This window comes from Vitis vinifera, chromosome 8 (genome assembly GCF_030704535.1).
Source record: "Vitis vinifera cultivar Pinot Noir 40024 chromosome 8, ASM3070453v1".
Classification (NCBI taxonomy): Eukaryota; Viridiplantae; Streptophyta; class Magnoliopsida; order Vitales; family Vitaceae; genus Vitis; species Vitis vinifera.
In genome coordinates this window covers 17,655,002-17,677,226 of record NC_081812.1, presented here as the reverse complement: position 1 = coordinate 17,677,226, position 22,225 = coordinate 17,655,002, and the positions used below count along the sequence as shown (strand labels likewise).

Sequence of the window (22,225 nt, the reverse complement as noted above, 5' to 3'; positions counted from 1 at the left end):
TTGGAACTTTCTTATGGAGGTGATGTCCAAGATGGGATTTGGGCACAGATGGATTAATTGGATAAAATGGTGTTGCTCCGCGACCTCCTTCTCGATCCTTATCAATGGAAGCCCCTCGGGTTTCTTTCGTAGCTCTAGGGGACTGAGACAGGGCGACCCTCTATCCCCCTATCTTTTCCTTTTGGCCATGGAAGCTCTTAGCCAATTGTTGTCCCGTGCAAGAAATGGTAACTTTATTTCCGGTTTCAGAGTGGGAGGAAGAGGAAGTGAGGGGCTGGTCGTGTCCCATCTCTTGTTTGCCGATGACACCTTAATTTTCTGTGACGCCGATGCAGATCAGTTGCAATACCTTAGCTGGACCTTCATGTGGTTTGAGGCGATTTCAGGTTTAAAAGTCAATCTGAATAAAACAGAGGCCATACCAGTGGGGGAAGACATTCCTATGGAGACTCTTGCGGCGGTCTTGGGTTGTAAGATAGGTAGCTTACCTACATCCTACTTGGGTCTTCCCCTTGGAGCCCCTTACAAATCAATTAGGGTGTGGGATGCAGTGGAAGAAAGATTCAGGAAAAGGTTATCTCTCTGGAAAAGGCAATACCTCTCCAAAGGCGGTCGTCTTACCCTGTTGAAAAGCACCCTCTCAAGCCTCCCAACCTACTTTCTCTCTCTCTTTGTGATCCCCAAGAGAGTGTGTGCAAGGCTTGAAAAGATCCAAAGGGATTTCTTATGGGGCGGTGGAGCCTTAGAGAAAAAACCTCACTTGGTGAGTTGGAAGGTTGTTTGTGCCGATAAAAAGAAAGGTGGCTTGGGCATTCGTAGCCTAGCTACTTTTAACAAGGCCCTTCTGGGGAAATGGTTGTGGAGATTCGCTAATGAGAATGAGCCCCTATGGAAGCAAATTATCCTTAGTAAGTATGATCTTCAAGAGGGAGGATGGTGCTCCAAAGATGCAAGAAACCGGTATGGGGTGGGGGTCTGGAAGGCCATCAGAAAAGGTTGGGAGAATTTTCGTTCTCATTCCCGCTTCATCATTGGGGACGGCACCAAAGTGAAGTTTTGGAAGGATTTGTGGTGTGGAAATCAATCTCTGAAGGAAACTTTCCCCATCTTGTTTAACCTCTCTGTCAACAAAGAAGGATGGGTTGCTGAGGCTTGGGAGGAAGACGAAGGTGGAGGTAGCTGGGGGCTTCGTTTTAACAGACACCTTAATGATTGGGAGGTGGGAGAAGTCGAAAGCTTATTAAGAAAGCTTCATCCATTGACCATTAGAAGAGGCGTGGAGGATATGTTTCGGTGGAAAGAGAACAAGATTGGAACCTTTTCTGTCAAGTCCTTTTATAGCTCCTTCTCAAGGGAATCCAAACCCCCCTTCCCGGCTAGAACTATTTGGACGCCTTGGGTTCCAATTAGGGCTAGTTTCTTTGGTTGGGAGGCGGCTTGGAATAGATTGCTCACCACAGACCGCCTGAAGAGAATTGGTTGGAGCATTCCCAACAGATGCTTTTTGTGTAAACATAAGGAGGAAACCACAGATCACCTTCTACTGTTTTGTGAGAAAGCCAGAATGTTATGGCTCCTAATTTTCTCCCTGTTTGGGGTGCAATGGGTGATGCACTCCACTGTGAAAAATCACCTCCTAGGTTGGCATGGTTCCTTTGTGGGCAAGAAAAGGAAGAAAGCTTGGAGAGCTGCCCCCCTCTGCTTGATGTGGACCATTTGGAGAGAAAGAAATAGGAGAGCATTCGATGATATGGAGAGGAATGATCAAGACATTAAATCCATTTTTTTGTACACTTTTGTGAATTGGGCTAGGGTGTATATAGGAGAACACACATTGTCCTTGATAGATTTTATAGACTGGCTAGCCACTAAGTAAGGGTTGTTTTGTTTTGTCCCTTTGTTTTTATGCTTCTTTGTCTTTGGTATACTTCGTGTATGCCTTTCTCTAGCCATTGGCTCTTAATGAAATCTATTTACCTATCAAAAAAAAAAAAAAAAAAAATTGGGCAAATCACAATTCTTTTCTATAAACCATACTTTTCCAGCCTATGTATTATGTCATACTTGTTGGTGTAAATGACAGCTATATGCTTCTCATGTTGCTGAATTTCAAGCAATTAGCATTCATAGGATGTTTCTTTGGTATGATGTACCTTGCATGTGTTGTATTTTTCCTATTTCTAATCATAAAACTGTTGCACATTATCGTGCATCTTTGCTACTAATTTTGAGGTTTCTTTCTTGTGCAGGAGTGGACTACTATCATATATTTTCTCAGATAATCACAGTCTAGTGCTAGCATCTCTATTTTTCTTACTTGTTCTAGGAGGAAGTAAAGGTATCTTTGCTTTTCAGTTCACTGTTGTAGAAATTAAAACATAATTGTCAATATATTTATATTGTTGTTTATTTGTTTGTCCTTTTGTTCTTTTTGCTTTGCAGATCTTGATTATTTGTTGGCTTCAACTATTGGATTCTCTGAAACAAAGACTGGGAGACAGAAGGTGTGTTGCATATCAATTCCTGCATATCAATTCCCATATAATTTTGCATTTGAGTGGATTAATTTCTTCCATAAATATTTTAGTCAAGGTTTTCTTGATTCTCTCACTGGAAATAATATCATGTTTTTTCTTTGTTGAGAATTGCACTATTTTAGGATATTTGATTCAATCAATTTTGTTATTTTAGGGAGCTCAATTTGGGACTGTGATTGACAATTCAAATCGAATTCCTATTCTAGATTAGTTTGACAATTGTGTAGTTTCCTATTTGAATACGTCTTTTATGGACTATAAACATCATATTGTATTCTTCAAATGATCTAGAAAAAAAAAACAGATTCAATCCATATTTGTTTTACATGGTATCAGAGCTCTTTCATCTGTAAACCCATTCCTTCATATTTTTTTCCATTTTGTTCAAAATCATGTCTGGTGTAAGTGATGAAGCCACATCCAAGTCAAACATTGTGCAGCCACCATGTGCATTTCAAGTTACTACCCATGACAATCCTTCCCTTCAGATCACATTTCACAAACTAAACAGACAGAACTACTTGCAGTGGTCTCAATCCATAAAAATGTTTATCTAAATCAAGGGAAAATTTGGCTATCTCACTGGAGCAACACAACCACCAGAAAGAGAAGATGAGGCAACATTTCAAACATGAGAGGTTGAAAACTCAAATAGTAATGGCTTGACTTGTTACCTCAATAGATCTAGAAATTGGACAGACTTATATGTTCTTATCAACAACAAAAGAAATGTGGGATGCAGTCAATGAGACATTTTCAGATTTAGTTAGAGAGACTTTGCTTAGTTGGCAGACTTCTTCTGTGGGCAAGAAACACAGGAAAGTGTGGAGGGCGGCGCCCTTGCATATTTTTTGGACGGTTTGGAAGGCGAGAAATCGTTTAGCCTTCAAGGATGATGTTATATCAATACAGAGGTTGAAATATTCCTTTTTATGCTCGCTTTGGTCTGAGGCAAAGCTGTTTATAGTAGAATGCCCTCAAACTTTGGTGAATTTTATAGATTGGGTGGGATCATTGTAAGATGTTGGGCCTTTTGGTGGGTAGGTCTCTTATATGTTTTTGGTCTCTTTTGGTGGCGGGTGTATAGGTTTGTATACCTTACATAGGCTGTATACCTTGAGTCGCTCTTTAGGCGTCTCTTTTTAAATGAATTTTCTTTACTTATCAAAAAAAAAAAAAAAATGAGACATTTTCAGATTTAGGCAATTCAACTCAAGTATACAAGAGTAAGACCCGAATTCGTGAAATGAAGCAGGGAGCTTAGGGTGTCATGAAATATTATGGTATTCTAAGGGTCTTTAGCAAGAGTTTTTTATTTTTTATTTTTTATTTTTTGTGGGTAAGGGTCGTTAGCAAGAGTTGGATCAGTATTATTAAGCTGAATGGGGGAATGCAGGAGATGTCGCCTAGTTCAAGAGGTTGTTAGAAAAAGAATGTGTTTTTGAATTTCTGGCAGGATTAAACTGGAAGCTTGAGGAAGCAAGGGGGAGAATCCTTGGAAAAGAACCTCTCTCATCTGTTCGAGAGGTTTTTGCATGTATTAGAAGAGAGGAAAGCAGGCGGAATGTTATGATGAATGACTAACAAACTGGCCAAAATTCAGAAAACTTGGCCTTATTGACAACAACACCTGAAACTCCCTTGTAGCTGATAAAAAAAAAAAAAAACTCTAGGAAAGGAGAAGAAAAGGCCAAAGTTTGGTGTGATTATTGTAATAAACCTAGACATACTAGGGAAACATGTTGAAAAATTCATGGGAAGCCTGCTAACCTATAAAACAACCGATTTCCAGAGAGAAACAACCATGCTTTTCAGGTTGAAAACTCACAATCAAGCAACCTTGGAGGAGCTGAGACTTAGCCCTTCACAAAGGAGCAACTAGAGCTTCTACACAAGTTTATTAACCAATAAAAAAACAATCCAACTCCTAACCCTTCCTGCTTCCTTGCTCAAAAAGGTAATTTCTTGATTGCCTTAAGTGTTTCTTCTAAAGTAAAAGCTCCCTGGATCATAGATTCAAGAGCAACAAATCATATGACTGGTTATTCACAATTATTTTCATCATGTACTCTATATTCTGGTAGCCAAAAGGTGGGAATAGCTTGTAGCTCTTTGTCCTCAATTGGAAAGGGATTTTTTCCTATTTCTAAAATGCTTGTGCTAAATTCGGTTTTACGTATGCCTAACCTTTCTTGTAATTTGTTTTCCATCAATAAATTTACCAAAGACAATAACTGTATAACTCAATTCTCTTCTACTCATTGTGATTTCCAGGACTTAGCTTTGGGGATGAAGATTGACAGTGTTAAAGAAGTTGATAGATTGTACTACTTTATTGATAATGTCATTCTAGAGAGACAAACTCAAGTAGCAACTAAAGTCTCTTCTTAAACTAGAGTAATGAAATAATGTTATGGCATTATAGATTAGGGCACCCTAGATTTTATTATTTGCAAAAGGCTTTCCTTCATTATTTAAAGACAAAAGTCCATCTTTGTTTCGATGTGAGGTCTGCGAATTGGCTAGGCACCATAGGTCTCATTTTCCTGTAAAGCCTTATAAAAAATCTGCACCTTTTGTTCTTATTCATAGTGATGTATGAGGTCCCTAAAGTGTTACTGACATTTCTAGAACAAAATGGTTTGTCACCTTTATTGATGATCACATCTGTTTATGTTGGTGTATTTATTGAAGGAAAAATATGAGGTAGAAAATTTTTTTAAAGACTTTTGTGCTATGGTTCAAAACCAATTTCAAGCAAAATTAGGGTGCTTAGATTAGATAATGGAAAAAAGTATTTTTCAAATATTTTGGGAGAATATCTTTTACAAAATGGATTATTCACCGATCAACATGTTTTGACACACCATAGCAAAATGGAATTACTAAAAGGAAAAATAAACATTTATTGGAAGTTGCATGAACAATTATGTTTACCACTAAGGTTTCAAAACATTTTTGGGTAGAAGCTGTTCTTATAGCCTCATATTTGATAAATCGTATGCCTACAAGGATTCTACTATTTTGAACTCCATTGGATTTTTTCAACAATTCTATCCACACACTAAATTGCTCACTTAATTACCTTTAAAGGTGTTCACTCGCACTACATTTGTTCATGTGCATCACCATCTTAGAAGTAAATTAGATCTTTGAGTGATTAAATGTGTGTTTTTAGGGTACTCTCCAACAAAAAAAAAGTAAGAATGTTATGACCCTGTTTCAAAAAAAATAAAAAATAAAATTGTCACTTTTGACATTACTTTTTTTGAAAAACAAGCTTTCTTTCCCCACACTTCTCTTTATAGGTAGAATGTAAGTGAAAATAAGTTTTGGGAAACTTTGTCTATTCCCCCTTTTCAAATTACACCTTTTGAAACTAAGAAGGTCCAAACTAATCCATTAAGAAGCCTTGATTCTATAATGTTTAGTATTATTGTAGGAAGACAACCAGTTGAGCTTCGTGTCTACTCCAGGTGACAAAGTCAGAAAGAGACAACTCAGAATTCTTCAAAGTAGGGCTATGATTCAAACCCTAAAGCTAAGGAAATAGAAACTACAAAAAACTATGAGCCCCTTCATCTTAATTCTTTATCTTCTATGGAAGTTATGGATGATCTCAATGTGCCAATTGCTCTTAGGAAAGGAACCAAGTCATGCACTCTTCACCCTATATCAAATTTTGTGTCTTTTCATAGACTTTTACCATCTTTCAAAACTTTTACTTCTAATGTATGTAGCATAGATATTCCTAAAACTGTGCAAGAAGCTCTAGAATTTCCGAAGTGGAGGGGTGCAGTGCTTGAGGAAATGAAAGCTCTTGAAAAGAATGGTACTTGGCAAATCATGGAGCTACCTAGAGGAAAGACCTCGGTAGGATGTAAGTGGCAATCAAGTATAAAGCTGATGGAACTATGTGAAAAGTACAAGGCGAGACTAGCTGCAAAAGGTTACACACAAGCCTATTGTACTGATTATTAAGAGACATTTGCGCCGGTGGCTAAGATGAATATGGTTAGAGTCCTACTTTCTCTTACAACTAATGTTGATCAGTCTCTTCGTCAACTAGATATCAAAAATTTATTTCTTAATGGAGAACTTGAGGAGGATGTATACATGCAACTACCCCTAGGTTTTGAGAACTCTTATGGAAAAGGAAATTTGTGTAAATTAAAAAGATCTTTATATGGTTTAAAACAGTCACCAAGAGCATGGTTTGATAGATTTTCAAAGTCCATTAAGGACTTAAGCTTCTCTCAAAGTCGGACACATTTCACCCTATTCTTCAAGCATTCTATGGATGACAAGATACTATTCTTATTGTGTATATGGATGATATTATTCTTACTGGGAATGATGAAGTCGAGATTGGACAGCTTAAAACATTGCTACCAAAGGAGTTTGAAGATAAAGGACTTAGGTCCTTTAAGGTATTTTCTTGGAATGGAGTGGAGTTAGCTCGGTTAAGTAGAGGAATTTCAGTTTCACAAAGAAAGTATACACTTGACATGTTACAAGAGTTAGGGATGCTTAGATGCAAAATAGGAGATATTCCAATTGAGCCAAATCGCAAACTTGGACTACTTAAGAAGAGCGAGACTGTAGATAGGGAACGTTATCAAAGACTAATAGGTGTTTATCTATCACACATGAGGTCTGATATAGCATTTGCAATGAGTGTAGTGAGTTAATTTATGCACTCATCCTATGAAGAGCACATTGAAGCTGTGTACAAAATACTTAGGTATTTAAAAAGAACAATTGGGAAAGCTCTGCTCTTCAAAAAGGGTGAACATTTAAAAGTTGAGGCTTACTCTAATTCTAACTGGACTAGAGCTATTAATGATAGGATGTTAACTTTAGGTTTTTGTGCCATGTTTGGTAGAAATCTTGTCATGTAGAGAAGTAAGAAGCAATTGGTTATGGCGAGAAGTAGTGTGGAAGCAGAATATAAGGTTATTGCTCGGAAGGATGGGTGCTTATTATGTGATCTGGTCACTAGTTATCTTTTGTATTCTTTAATACCCTTTATCATTTTGCACCCCTAATGGGCAGCTCAACTGCTAGATGCTCTCACTCCCTGAGAGGTCTCAGGTTTGAGTCCTGGGCTTACCAGATACACAGTTCCAGAGGGAGGGCTCATGTATTGGTGGCTTTCACCAGTTTTGCAAAGCAGGTTTCCACATCATTAATAAAAAAAAAAAAAAAAAAATCCTCAAGTATTTTGCCTTGCCTTTCTATTTACATGAAATGATTATTGCATCTTTTTTTTTTTTTTTGCCCCTGAAACATTGCACATCACCTTTGTATTAGCATCAGTGTTTCGCACATTTTATATGGGGCTTCTGTCATTATATTTGCTAGAAAGATTACTTGCTTGTTTATTATAAATCATATAATTTGGGTCTTTATAGATGTTTGAAGGACCTTTTTTGACATGCTATTTTGCTTTGGTTCCATATATATATATATATATATATATATATATGTACATGTATATTCTCTTGCTTATTTAGTGCATAAACTAGCTTCAGAATTGGAATTAGTTCCACTAGAGTGGCCACCTTATTTGATAAGATATCAGCCAATTTTTTACTTTCTTCTATGCTTCAGAACTTATTGAACTAATATATAGATATCTTCATTGCAGACTATTGACATTTCAGCTTCACAGTTAGTAGATGGAAGTGTCTTTGTGAAGTATGTGCCACAGGTATAGGTACCATGTGATGATACTTGCTCTAATATTTATTCAATTGATCCTTTTTTTGTTGCGGAAGTCAAGCAATAAGAAAAAATTTGGGCACAAGTAAAACACACAGACTTATGTGGTTTGGCAGTGTCCATCCACAGAGATGGAGATCAAATACATTACTTAACATGGTTTATTTTCAAAGTTCCAATATTCTCAACTTCAACTCTCAGTACAGGGGCTCTCTCTGAATCCAACCCTAACTTTCACTAAGAAGACACAATGGATACTTCGAAACCACTAGAAAAAACAAGACACCTCACAACACTCTTGCATTTAATACTCTTATAGTTGTTATAAAAATGTAATTTCAGCAGTCCCTTTCCAAAAGTATGACCTCATAGTTCCTTGTTTCTGTTAAGTTTATATAGCAGAGTCATGATGAACTTCTAATTTTATTTTACAGATTTTGAATGCATTATTGAAGGTTTTAGCAAGCCAGCCACCTTTCTCAGTACAATTTCAATGGCATACAGGATGGTTCTTGCAGAAGCTACTTGCTTTTCAAGAAGAGAAGTTGGTTGATAATGATTTTCACCTTTTCAATGTAAGGATTGAATTGGGTTTATATATGCTTCAAGAATTGCTATATTAGGGTGAAGTAGATGATGATTCTCATTCTGCGCTGACTGCTAAGGTTTTCTGAAATGCAAACCACCTCTTTGATTTTTCAAGTTTCTGCAGATTACAAACCATTTTAGGCAGCATATCTTAATTCTAACGATAATGTGGTAGCTTGTGAGCTACATGGATCAAGTTTTTTCCAAATGCTTATGCACTTTCCAAGTGTCTAGAGTCATCCCTGTGATTAACAGGGATGTATATAAGCAAAAGAGTTACCGGTGATTAACAGAGTATCTGCACTTGTTTTAGGTGGATTTTGTTTTATTAACAGGGTCCGGGAATAGGGGGGAGGTGAAGTTTGATGTCTGGATTACAAATTCTGGAAGGGTGATTAGCAGAAGAGAAACAATGGACAGGAGTAGTACCTTCAAGGGTCTTTGTTTTTTCTTTTGGTTCATCTAGCAGTTAGTTTTTTGCTTGCAAGAAGGCTGAATTGGGATTTTCTCTTCTCTGCTATGTTTTTGGGTCGGGTTATGGATTGTTGTTTCTTTCTTCCTTTCGCTTGCCTTTCGGCACTATTTGTATACTCCGGGTGTACCTTGTGCGCCTTTTCCAAGCGCTTTTAATATATCTACTTTTTTACCTATAAAAAAAAATGGACAGGAGTAGTAACTATTTTTAGATCCCGTAATACATGTTTAAGAATGCCATTCCTTGAGGATTTCGGATTATAAAGAGATAGATGGATGCATGACTAGGAAACAAAATTGGATTTTCATTAAAACAGATGCTCATGTAGGCAAAGAAAAGTTAGAGATGAAGGATATGATACCATATTTTAAACAGGATGAAGATGAAACAGGATGAAATATAGAACTGAAAATGAGAGATTTCGCTCTTTTAGTTTTTAACACTGTATTCTCCTTGGATTAAGGTTAACTAACATAAGATGGATGGAAGTCCAATGTCCCACATTGGCTAATTACTAGCATACATTGGGCCTTATATGTGGGGTTACCTCTACCCTCTCCAATTAGCTTAAGCTTTTGGGAGTGTATGTGGTCCCACATCATTTAGTATCAGAGCAAGGTTTGGCCTCGCTCACCTTGGGCTCACTAACGTGGGCATCAAGTATTGAGTGGGGGTGTCTAACATAGGATGGATGGAAGTCCAATGTCCCACATCGGTTGATAACTAACATTGGTTGGACCTTATATGTGAGGTGACCTCTATCCCCCTTTAGCTTAAGCTTTTGGGAGTGTATGTGGTCCTGCATTGTTAACAATTTGTTGTTCAACTAAAGGAGATGAACACTGCTTTTTTTAACTGTTAAGTAACATCAAAGCACAGCAAAGCTAAAGAAATTCACCTTACTTATATATAAAAAAAAAAGTGCAAAAGAAATCCACCTTTAACCACTTCTTCCTTCTTTCTTGATACCCAAGCATGAAGAGAATCCTCTATGTTGTTAGATTGAACACCTCCTTGCTTGTCTCAAACTGTATATAGTTTACTTTTCAATTCATGTAAAAGTCTGGGATATTCTCTAATTCCACTGTAGTAGATGGATGTTGATGATGTCTTGTCTGCCAACACACAAATGTAATTGTCTTCATTATTTGGTGAGATCAAGAGTGGTGAGTCCCTAGAGACAACCCACCAAACTGTAAAACTATAAAATCCCTCTCTCGCGTTACCACCCCAGCCCCTTGCCACCTGAGCTAGGCCTCAAAGACCAATTTCATGGAATTCTGATCTATGTATGGATATCATGATTGTGCCAAGAAGTTTTCCTTAATTAAGGTGTTCAACATCGCATAAGGATAGTCCTTTTTCATAGTTACGGCCCTTTTCTGGCCCCTTTCTTACTGGAGTATGAATTTACATTGGGCTGTATTTGATTGCACCCGATTGGATTTGATTTGAAGTCTGATTCTTCAGAATGTAGGATTCTTGCTTTTACTGTATCATTGATTTTGTGGATTTGATGTCATTGGAGCTCAAAATACAATTTTAAATCCATACTATGCAGATCAAGCAAACAGTGGAATAGGAATTGAGTCCTATTCAGTACAATCAAACTCACCCTATTTCTTTTACTTGGAATGTTTATTCAAATCTAATGCATGCTTTCCTGAAAGGGGAAGAAAATAGCGGAAGCTGTGCACCTTCAAACGTTTATGGTCAAACAACTTTATTTGGGAGGAGCAAGAGGCTTGTGTAAAATGATAACCACTTCTTTGTATTGCAACATTGTCAGCTATTATTATCTCAAGATATAATGCATCTTCCTTTTGTTGTCAGTATTAGGATCCAATCATGTGTAAAAGAAATAGAGAACACTTCTAAACCTGCTATAATTTCAATATTAGAGTTATGCCAGTATTATTTCTCAAACTTTCTAAAGTTTTATATTTTCTAGTTCCCATTGACAGACTTCATATGAGCAGTCCTGTGAACGTCTTCGGAAAGAAATTGATGGTTGCTGGTTTGATTTTATCCCAGATACTCTCAGAAATGAATGGGCAAGCTATAAAAGAGGTATAAACTATTGTAGTCAAATTCATGGTTTTTTTATAGGTAAAATAAAAGTATCTATGTAAAAAGGAGGTGCTAATTGAGCATCCCGAAGTATATCGAAAGTATACACTGACTGCCAAAAGGCACAACCAAGAAAAAGGAAGGGCTACAAAAAATAACACCCACCTTCAATGAGAACTCAACCAATAAATAAAGTTAATTAAAGACAAAGGACTGTCATCTATAAACAACTTCATGGTTGGCACACCATGAAAAAAGATGTAAACAGTTGTAGTCAAATTCATGGTTGATGCACCATGCCAAGAGTTAAAAACTATTTTAGTCAAATTCATGGTTGTACACCATGCAAGTCTTAACCTAGTCATAACATAGGATCACAATGGAGTGGATGCTGTAGATTAAAGTCTACCTAGTTATGAAAAAAATTGGTGTTCAATGCCCTCTGCAGAAAGTGGTAAAGCACCTACTTTGGAGGGATGTGAGTGGGTTTTCAACTCACTCTCTGGAGGAATTTGTTCAGGGAGCAGTAGTTGTTACCACTTGTCAACTTGTGTATATACTGGGGAAAAAAAATGATATAAATACATACATATTGATAGTCTTGAGGGAACTTATTTCTTCTGTTACATTTCAGCTCTTGCAGAACCATCGCTATCCAAAGACCCCTTTTTCACGCTAGTGCTTGCCGTCCACAAAGAAACCGTTGGTGGTAAATCATATTTCTGTTATAACAATCTGATTTGAACTCTTCTGGTGGATAGAAATTATTGTCTTACATCTTGCCTTTCTAAGATAGTGAATAATCATATGAACTTTGCAGGTGATAGGGCTTCTTCTTATGCTTGGCGAAGAATGGTTGACACAGTCAAGGTTTATATTGTTTGTCTTTATTATTTAAAATACTTTGCATTATGTTCCTTTCTTATTATTATTATTTTTTTTTCCCTTTTTGTTGAGAGAATGTCTTCTTTATCTTATTATAGTTCAAATCTACCTAACAAGGACATGATGGTTTGAGATGTCTAAGACTTACTAAATAAGATCAATGGATAGAAGGTTGTTAGCATAAAAAATGATGGCAAACATGACGAAAAGCATTAATTGGTGTGGGAAACACATAGCTTTTAGAGTTCACATTGAGACTGCTTTAATTGGATGGATATCATCTAAATGTCCCCTGTTACAATTTTTATAGATATTATTAGTAATTTAATGTTTCCTTATACTACTTGCTATGCATGATAGATTTAAGAAAAAACACAAAATCATGAAACAACCACATAGAGGCTATGTTTAGTTTGCAAGATAGGATGTGTATCCTAGGATATCATTTTTAGTAGGATATACGTATCCTAAGATTTTATTTCAAGTAGGATATGATATCATTGGATGTTACATACAATGAGATATATTAAACCATGCTCATGTTTGGTTCATATAATGAATAAAAAATGGAATGAAAAACATATCGTACTTGAATGTTAGATATTTGTTTAAAATAAAAATTATTTTACATTGTTGTTTAAAATAAAAATTATATTGCATTTTAACATTTTTTGTTAAAAAGAAGTATGAAATCTTTTTCAGTTCAGTATTATTTGGAAATTGTTCTACAATTTATAATTTAGTAAGTCATTTTTATTTCCTTTTTAATAATATTCATGATTAAAATATTTAGAATTTATAAATAAAAATATTATCTTATGCTATTAAATATATAAAAACATTTTGTATATAGTAAATATTGTATTAAATAATACATGTGTTATTATGATCCAAGAGATATGTATATCCTACAATTCAGCTTAGGATCGTCATAACCCATATAGAGGGGATATAAAATAAATAAATAAATAATGTAAAAAAATTATATGCTATTGTCAACCAAACATGGGATAGAATATAGTATCTCATATACTATACCATCCCATGCTATATCCAACCAACCAACATGGTTAGATCTCTTAAAGTTTAATCATGTTAAATATACCATAATGAAGAATCTAGAGTTGTTTCATTGCACAAACAAAAAGGTATAAACTATGAGCAAGTCGTACTTGGTCGTAAGAACTATGTGTCATTTATCAGATAAAACATTCTCAAAGTATAGGATTTATATGCTACACTATATGATAATAGTTATAATTTTTGATAGGTAACTTCTAATAGTGGTTGTAGTTAAGTACAAATGATAAATTGAACTATAGGCTTTCATTTAAGCAATAAATTGATGTTTGTCCATTATAAAAAGAAATTATTTAATTCCTTTACCTCACAAGGAATGTTATTCCAAGTATTGTACAACATAAATGCATAAAAGTGTAAGATGTTATTCCAAGTATTGTACAACATAAATGCATAAAAGTGTAAGTGTCTTATAAGATGAATAAATAAAATAAACCAGGACCTTTTTTTTCTATAGATGCTCTAAATGGTTATTTTTAGTTGAAGTTTCGAAAATATGGGGCCTGTAAAAGTAACTTACTTTTGATGCTTTCATGGTTATTGATTGTGTTTCTTTAAAATTCCTTAAATAGTGTTTGTCACCTTGTAAAAAACCTACAGCTAAATAAAATGAAAGGTGAAAATTCTGTTGCTGGAGGGAGAGGAAAAGGAAAATGACTGCTTGTTATTGACATCTTGATGACATGGATAGTTCATTCACTGAAAGTGGTAGGCGAATATTATTTTTGTGCATAACCATTGGGTGCCAAGGAAGGTAATAGGATAAATTTGGTTTTTAAGAATGCACCTAAAAGAATTTGATGATAAAAAGAAAATGTTTTCAATGAGCTTATTTATAAGTTAGTTGAGATATTGGTGGTCATTTTGATACCTACATGGATATCTGAAGTTGAAATATAAATCCTCATAAACTAGATATAGATGGATGGACAGGCTTTTTGAATTATGATCCTGATAATAATCTATAATGCTACATCCAATTTCTTGCTAGATGCTCAGATAAATCATAGATTTCATATGATTATATGCTCTTCTATTTGCATTTAGTTAAGATTGAATTAACTAGTATTTTTTTTTTTTTGTCATTGTTGTTGTTCCACATTTTCAAGCAGAGATTTCTTTCTTATTTATTGCTGTTTGTACTCGTGCTTTCTTGCATTTGTGCCCTGTTTTTTAGTATTTAATTTTCTCAGTCACAGAGATTGGTTGCTTTTTCAGCATTTATATCTAGTTTGTATATTGAACCTATGTGTGTATATATATATATATACTAATCATAATAATTACATTTTTAGGTTTTCATTGTTCACCTTCATCTGAAAGCATTTATTTTCAAAGGAGAACCTCTTGAAGATCTGCCAATAAACTTGATGAGCAGTTCTGTTGCTAATTCTGGGAAAAACCATCCTTCAGATATTTCAACTGCAAGTTTTGGGTCAGAGCTGGCTTTAGGTTGGCTAATCCAGTCTGTCAAAAGTTTCTGTTGATCATCTATTCTGTTCTTTAAGCTTATGTTTCTTCAATTTCTTGGTAAAATGTCACAGGCTCTGGAATCCCTTGTAAAATTGCATTTTCTAAAGTTGGGACAAGGGACATCTATCTGAAGCCAGTGGGAAGGGGAATATCTGGAAAGTTGCTTCTTATGGAGAAACATCCCTTCAAGACTCGACAAGGGGTTGTGATTGCTATTGCTCCATTGGCAGGGCTGAGTGTAAGTCCCAATACTGATACACGTTACTTTTTGTCACCCCATGTGTTGCTGCATAATATTTAGGTTAGTTTAGAGGTTTGTTAATGTCTGATTCTCTGCTAAGGGCTTGTTTGGACTAGGCTTTTGAAAATCATAAACTCTTTTTTAAACTCAATAAGAGCATCTATACTTGTTTGGGTGATTGTAGTAAAAGTGCTTCTAACTTTAAAAAGAGCTTAATACGGAAGCAAGATGATGTTGCTTTTTGTAGAAGTTCTTTTTTTAGCTAATGTGAGAAGCTATTTAATGTTTAATGTAACTTTCACAGCACCAAGATTCCCTCTATGGAATCATGACTTGAGCTTCACCTTTATCTTTTGGTTAAAGCAAAAATATTAAAAAAAAAAAATGAAAGGAAAGTGGCTATCCCAAAACTAGGCTGACATGAAAATATGCCCTCTATGATCCATTTGGCTCTTCTTCTTCTTCTTTTTTTTTTTTTTTTTTTTCTGTAAACTTTCAGAAATTTACTATTTGGTTTACCCAAATGCTATTAATTAGGCTTGATTGTGCTATTGATATTAGTTTTCAATTAAACATCATAGAAATGCACCAAGGACAAAACTAAAGTCATTTCAGACTTGCAGCAAATTTTTGCTAATGTGCCTCAGAGGATGGTTATTGATAACTTTTTAGTATGAAGTATGTGTGTGGCCCTCGGTATTGAAAGGAAAATAATAAATTGGTCCTTTCAAAATTTTAGCACTATTGGAAATCTATGCAAGAACTTTGGTGTTATGATGCTGAACTATTCAGTTGCACAAAATGGGAAGGTGTATAAGAACTGCAGTGGTTTGGCATCTGGTGTATAGCTTAGTTAAGTTCTTATGCATGATTCCTGATGATTTTTTTCTTTTTCTTTTTTAAAAAGTGAATGTTAATACATACCTTGAAATGATAAGAGGAAGTTGGTATGTGTCAGAATCTTCTAGTGCTTGTAGGTTTGTATCTGTTACTATTGCACCATGTGTGTGTATGCAGTTGCTAAAGACCAAAAAAGAAAAGCTAGACAACTATTAGCCATGATGCTACATTGTCCAAATGGTCAGCAGATTGGCAATCTGTGCAATCCTAGGGAGTTTTTTGGCAGCTATCATGCATGGGTGTTTGTTTCAGTGAATAACATCAGTTACTGGAAAAATTGAGAATCCTTTTGCTATGGCAAGCCACTACGCTGATGCTCTAGAGAGGATATAATTATGCAGGGGTTTTGGTGAGGATTTAGAGATGAGGAAGATTTCAACAATATAAACTTGCTTAGAAAAGTCCTAAAGGGTAGTTTTGAAGGCTATGTACAAGTATAGGGTGATATTCACAGTTTGGCATTGAAGGAGTAAGAAATAATGGAGTTGAGATGTAAGGGGGCCTTGTGATATTGTGACATTTTTCAAAAGTGGGCTATTTCCAATAAATGGTCTATGTGAAAACATATAAGAAATACATAATTTGTTCCTTGATTTTTATGAATGTTCAAAAATGTTTCTTGTATTGTCTAAAGTGTTGCTTGGGCTATGATGTTTGGATAACTGATTCCTAATTTTCCTTGATTTCATAAAAGCTAAGCTGGAAAACATTTCTCATATTGTCTAAGTGTTGCTTGGGTTATGATGTTTGGATAACTGGTTCCTAATTTTCCTTGAATTCACTAAACCTAAGCTAGAAAACATTTCTTGTATCATCTAAGTGTTGCTTGGGTTATGATGTTTAGATGACTGATTCCTAATTTCCCTTCATTTCACAAAAGCTAAGCTGGAGCAACCTTAGTCATTTTTTGTCCATGATGTGCCCTTTAGCAATATCTTGTGCATTTGGAATTAATGAAAAGCACACTTGTCTTTTAATTGCATAATCTTCAATTCAAACTATATAGTACTGTATTGTGTAAATCTCGCTTTAATGGGTAAGATTTTAAAAAGACCATGGACTGTATTTTCTAACTTGAAATTTTCTGATTTCTTGAAAATACCTATTGTTATTTTTTATCAGAAACAAAGATGAATTTTTTATTGATAAAAGAAAGAGAGAAGGATGAGATTGTTATTATTATTATTATTATTATTATTATTAAATTATTATTATTATTATTATTATTATCAAAAACAAAGATAATTGATAAAAGAGATCAAAAACAAATATAAATTGGTAAAAGAGATTAGAAAGAGATAAAAAAACAAAGATAAATTTTTATTGATACAAGAAAGAGAGAAGGATGGGACATCCCTTTCACAGAATACAAAACCTAATCAAAGTAAGAGTAGACTACTCCACTATACAAGTATAACTAAACACATAGGCATACATAAAATAACCTACAAACTAAAATCAACTCTTTTCAATGTTATTCACCCTTTTTGAATTTCAAATTGATAGCTAACGTAGTTCAATAATATTAAGTGAAACTCCCTTAAAAGCAATGGAACAAGAGGCCTAAAGGGAGAGTAGAAATAAAGTAAATCCCACAATGTCTCTACTATTCTCCACTCCTAAAAAATTTTAGCATTTCTCTCTTACCACACAATCCAAAGAATAGTGAGCCAAGCAATTTGCCAAAGTGTCTTGCCTCTTATTGAATTTCTCAATCCTCTAAAAGAGATAATCATCATATCTTCGATACTCCTGAGCAGCACCCAAACCATATTGACTAAACTCTAAAGTTAAAGGACAATGTTGAAAAAGATGGTCGATTGATTCTCCACTTTCTTTGCATAAAATGCACCAATGAGGACTAAGGGATTTGTAGGGTCTTCTCACCTGTAGCAAGTCATTTGTATATACCTTCTTATGCACCACTAACCAAGTAGAGGTCTTAACCTTTGAAAGGACTTCTAATTTTCAAACAAAATTGGCCAGATAGAAAGGGATTGGATTTGAGGAATTGGACAAGACCAAAAAGAAAGATTTTACTGAGAATAAACTAGAGGACAAAGACAATGCCCTTGAATCTGCGGTAGTAGGAGACAAGTGCATTGAGGTGAGTGAAGACATGAGTCTTTCAAACAAATCAATTTTGGTATCAGTGAGATTGTAGTGGAAGTTAAAATTCCAAGAAGTTGATTAGGAATTACATAAGATGGTTGAGATGGTGAGATTTGTCACTTAGATAACTCTATAAAGTTCTGAAAATTGAGAACATAAAGGTTGACTTCCCACCATAAATCTTCCCATAACTGAATTCTCTCCCCATTCCCCACCACAAAGCGGGTATGTGAGGCAAATTCGTGAAAGACTTGTGTAATAGCCTTTCAAGGACATTTGTGTGACCATCTAACCAAAATGTTGGAGTCTCATCCATTACAATGTGTCCCATATATGCTCATGATAGCCCGATGCCAAAAACCACAACTTTCCTTAGGAAACCTCCATAGCCACCTCCCTAAGAGAACACTATTTTTGAAATAAGTCTTCCCTATCCGCAAACCTCCTAACTCCTTTAGCCTACACACCACTTCTCAACTAATAAGATGACCTCTCTCTTGCTATCCCCAGTTTCTAATCAAAGGAAATCCCTTTGCATTTTCTCAATCTTTGAGGCTATTGATATCGAGATCTTGAAAAGAGAGAGTAAATAGCTAGGAATGTGAGTCAAATATGATTGAATTTAGGTCCCCCCCTTCCCCAAAAACAAAAAGACAAAAAAAAACAAAAAAGCCTTTTCCTATCCATCTAGCCTCCTCGAAATTCTATAAATCATTGGATTCCTTTCTAAAGGTAGACCTAGATAGGAGAGTGGCTTGAAACTCTACACTCAAGCATCATGGCTGGCCTAGATATCAACTTCTGGCTTACATTAATACCGGAAAGGGTACTTTTCTCTAAATTTATTTTCAAACTTGATAACTACCCAAAATTGAAAGGATTAGCTCAAGGTTTTCCAGAATATCCCGGAGAGGCTTTTGAGAAGAAAATGGTGTCATCTGCAAATTGTAAATGAAACACTTTAGTCCTATCCATATCAACAAGGAAACACTTAGTTATACCACTTTCCTCCGCTCTGATTAACATCCCTGATTAACATCCTACTTAGGACATCTGTTATAATGGTAAAAAAAATAAAATAAAATAAAAAAGAAAGAGGGTCTCCTTATCTCAAACTTCTAGTGGCCTTAACCAAACCCTTGACATTTTTGTTAACTAAGACTACAAAACTTGTTGAAGAAAGGCAACCCCTTATCCATGATCTCTACTTTGCACTAAAGCCTTTCCTTTCTAGAACATGATCCAAAAAACCCCAATCCACATGGTCGTAGGCCTTTTCAAAATCAATTTTAAAGACCATCCTTTTCTCCCTTGATCTTCTTTTCTCATCCACCACTTTATTGGCTATCAATATTGCATTTAAAATTTGTCTTCCTTCAACAAAAGCTCCTTAAGATATAAAGATTATTTCATGGAGAACTCTACATTATTGCCTTGATAAGACCTTACCTATAAACTTATAATCAAGCTAATAGGTTTAAAATTTGAGATTTTGATTAATTGACTCTTTTTTGGCACTAGAGTAATGAAAGTGGCATTGGTACTTTGATTTATTATCCCATTAATGTGGAACTCTAAAAACACCCTCATAGATCCTCTTTGATCATATCCCAACACTTTTGATACACTACTATGGTAAAAAAATTAGGACCAGGGGCCTTCTACTTGTTCAGTTGGAAAATAGTAAGGTGCACCTCCATCTCAGTAAAGGGATGGTCTAGCCAAGCAGCTCTCTATCTAGCGATTGGAGACCACTCTAAACCTTCTATCTTCCAAGAATCACCTAAGGGTTTGGAGTAAAGCTTTCCAAAAAACTTTAGGATCTCTTTTGAAATATTTTCTATATTGCTCAAATTTACCCTCTCCTCAGACACCAAAGACTTTATGCATTTTTCGGTTTCATCTCCCATTGGCCACACTGAAAGAAATTTGAAGTTGCAATCTCCTTTGGTCTATTTCACCTTGGATTTTTGCCTCCAATGGACCTTTTTCTTTAACTATAATTCCTCTAGATCTCACTTCCTTAAGGCTCTCAATGTTGAAAGATCAATACTCATTGCTCAACCGAGTCTATCCTAACAATGTCTACAAGAATATTATTCTTTTACTCTTTTAAATCTCCGAACATCACTCTATTCCAAACTTTCCATCTAGATTTAACAAACTTTAGTTTCATCATATATCTATGATCTTACTAACCATCAACTTGACACTCCTGCCACCAATGACTAAAACTTTCCTTAAAATCAGGGTGAAGTAACCACATATTCTCAAACCTAAATGAAGTCGGGCCCCACTTAAAAGGTTTAGTATCCAAACAAATTGGGGTATGATCTAAGTTCCATCTAGGAAGTGTTTCTTGGAGACTTAGAGGGAAATTTTGGTCCCATTCATTTGAGAACAAAAATTTATCCAACCTCTTGCAAACAGGAAACTCTTGCATATTATTTTAGCCTTGATAAAGCCATCGTCCTGATCTGTAGTCTCATATGCCAATTTTATTTAAATAAACATTAATAGAAAGTAAGTCTCTACTCCACCTTTCTTTGACTCCAAGTTTGTATACATCTCTTTCTGCATCGTTTGTATATAACTTGAGCTATAAATCATCATACTTTAGTCTGGCCTCATTTGCTTCCCTTTTACCTTTCTTGCTTTCTTTATATTTCCTTTATAGGGGGAGTAAATAGAAGTAAGCTTCTTGCAAGTTAGTATATTTTATTGGGTTTTTGGCTTGTCTCAAGCCATTGAACTTTGACTCCATCATAATTCAATGGTACTTCTAGCTGTAATATTGTAAACTCTCCCTTTGTTTTGTCTCTTCAACTCCATAATGAGCATAATGAACTTTGTAGGGAAATACTACCTCAATGAATTTGACCTTTGTTTTGTCTCTTCGACTCCATAATGAGCACAATTAACTTTGTAGGGAAACGCTACATCAATGAATTTGAACTCTTATTATTATTATTATCCATTTTTTACCAATTCACAAACAATTACTATTATTATTATAAGTATTATCCATTTTTTGATCATTCACAAATAATCTTCCCTCACTTGGATTACTACTTTATCCTTGTGGATGTTGGTATATATATAAACCAAGCTATAGGTTTAAAGTACTTAATAATGAAATTAAATTACTGCACTTTAACCTGAATTAAAAACTTTTGTAGCTTATGAAATGCAGTCAAAGATGTCTTGATTTGCTTGAAAACCTTTGATTCTTTGAGATTCATTCCGTATCAGAACTCATATTTAGTCGAGAGTGATCATGCATTTTCCTTTTATTTGGAACAGCCAAAGAGAGATGAGAGCCAGCCAACATGGTTACATCTCCGGATTAGGGAGTTTGAGCCTAGATTTGATACAAGTAAGACTATTGGCAAGTACTCAATTGCATCCAATCATGTGGCTGATGGGAGATGGACACTCGGTTTTTCAAGTGTTGAAGCTTGTGAGGCTGCTCGATTGCTGATCCTCGAGGAAATTCAGAAGCAGAGATACTCTGTAGAGAGCTTACTTGCTCCACTACTTCGCAGTAGTTCTCGTGGAGATTTATCAGATAGTCAAGGTGAGTAAACCTCTGATGATATGGGGCCAGATTAGCCAACTAACAATTGAGTTTTCTTTCCTACCTCTATTCCCTTCGCCGTTGCCCCCACCCCCCTCTTTTTTTTATTTTTTTTATTTTTTTAGATATGGTGATAAAATAGATAAGAAAGTTGTTAGGTGTTGACCCTAGAGCGTAAAATCCAATACATCTGTAATTCCCCCTACTTTGTTGTTTGCTTTTCCACTATTATTTTCGTTAGGAATCTAATAAATTGATATTGAGGTGAACATCTGGGTAACTAATAAATTGATATTGAAGTGAACATGTTTGTATTAAATATTTAGGTTTACAGAAAAAGAAAAAAAGAAATAGAAACTGCATCGAATATAAAGTGTGCATTTTGGATTGAAATTCTTCAGTCTGGGTTGAAGGAGAACTGTTATAATCTTCTTGAGTAATCTCTTTGCTTGGACCTTATGAATTTCTCTACTCGCTACCCTTGCGGTATTCACCATAGCATGAAGAGATTATTAGAAATAATCTAATCGTTAATTTGATGAGCTAATTAATGACTGATAAAC

General features: G+C 35.2%; 1 protein-coding gene across 1 annotated transcript in view; it reads left to right on the top strand.

The window, feature by feature from the left end:
* The window catches only part of LOC100854209 (protein TRANSPARENT TESTA 9), a 33,634-nt gene extending 11,668 nt beyond the window's left edge, over positions 1 to 21,966 (top strand). The window contains exons 11-20 of the mRNA XM_010655846.3: positions 2,250 to 2,338; positions 2,443 to 2,504; positions 8,188 to 8,250; positions 8,696 to 8,836; positions 11,289 to 11,394; positions 12,029 to 12,103; positions 12,215 to 12,264; positions 14,655 to 14,811; positions 14,904 to 15,070; positions 21,389 to 21,966. Coding sequence (XP_010654148.1) covers positions 2,250 to 2,338; positions 2,443 to 2,504; positions 8,188 to 8,250; positions 8,696 to 8,836; positions 11,289 to 11,394; positions 12,029 to 12,103; positions 12,215 to 12,264; positions 14,655 to 14,811; positions 14,904 to 15,070; positions 21,389 to 21,670 — 1,192 coding nt within the window. The 3' untranslated portion in view covers positions 21,671 to 21,966. The remainder of the gene's footprint in view (positions 1 to 2,249; positions 2,339 to 2,442; positions 2,505 to 8,187; positions 8,251 to 8,695; positions 8,837 to 11,288; positions 11,395 to 12,028; positions 12,104 to 12,214; positions 12,265 to 14,654; positions 14,812 to 14,903; positions 15,071 to 21,388) is intronic.
* The last annotated feature ends 259 nt before the right edge of the window (positions 21,967 to 22,225 follow it).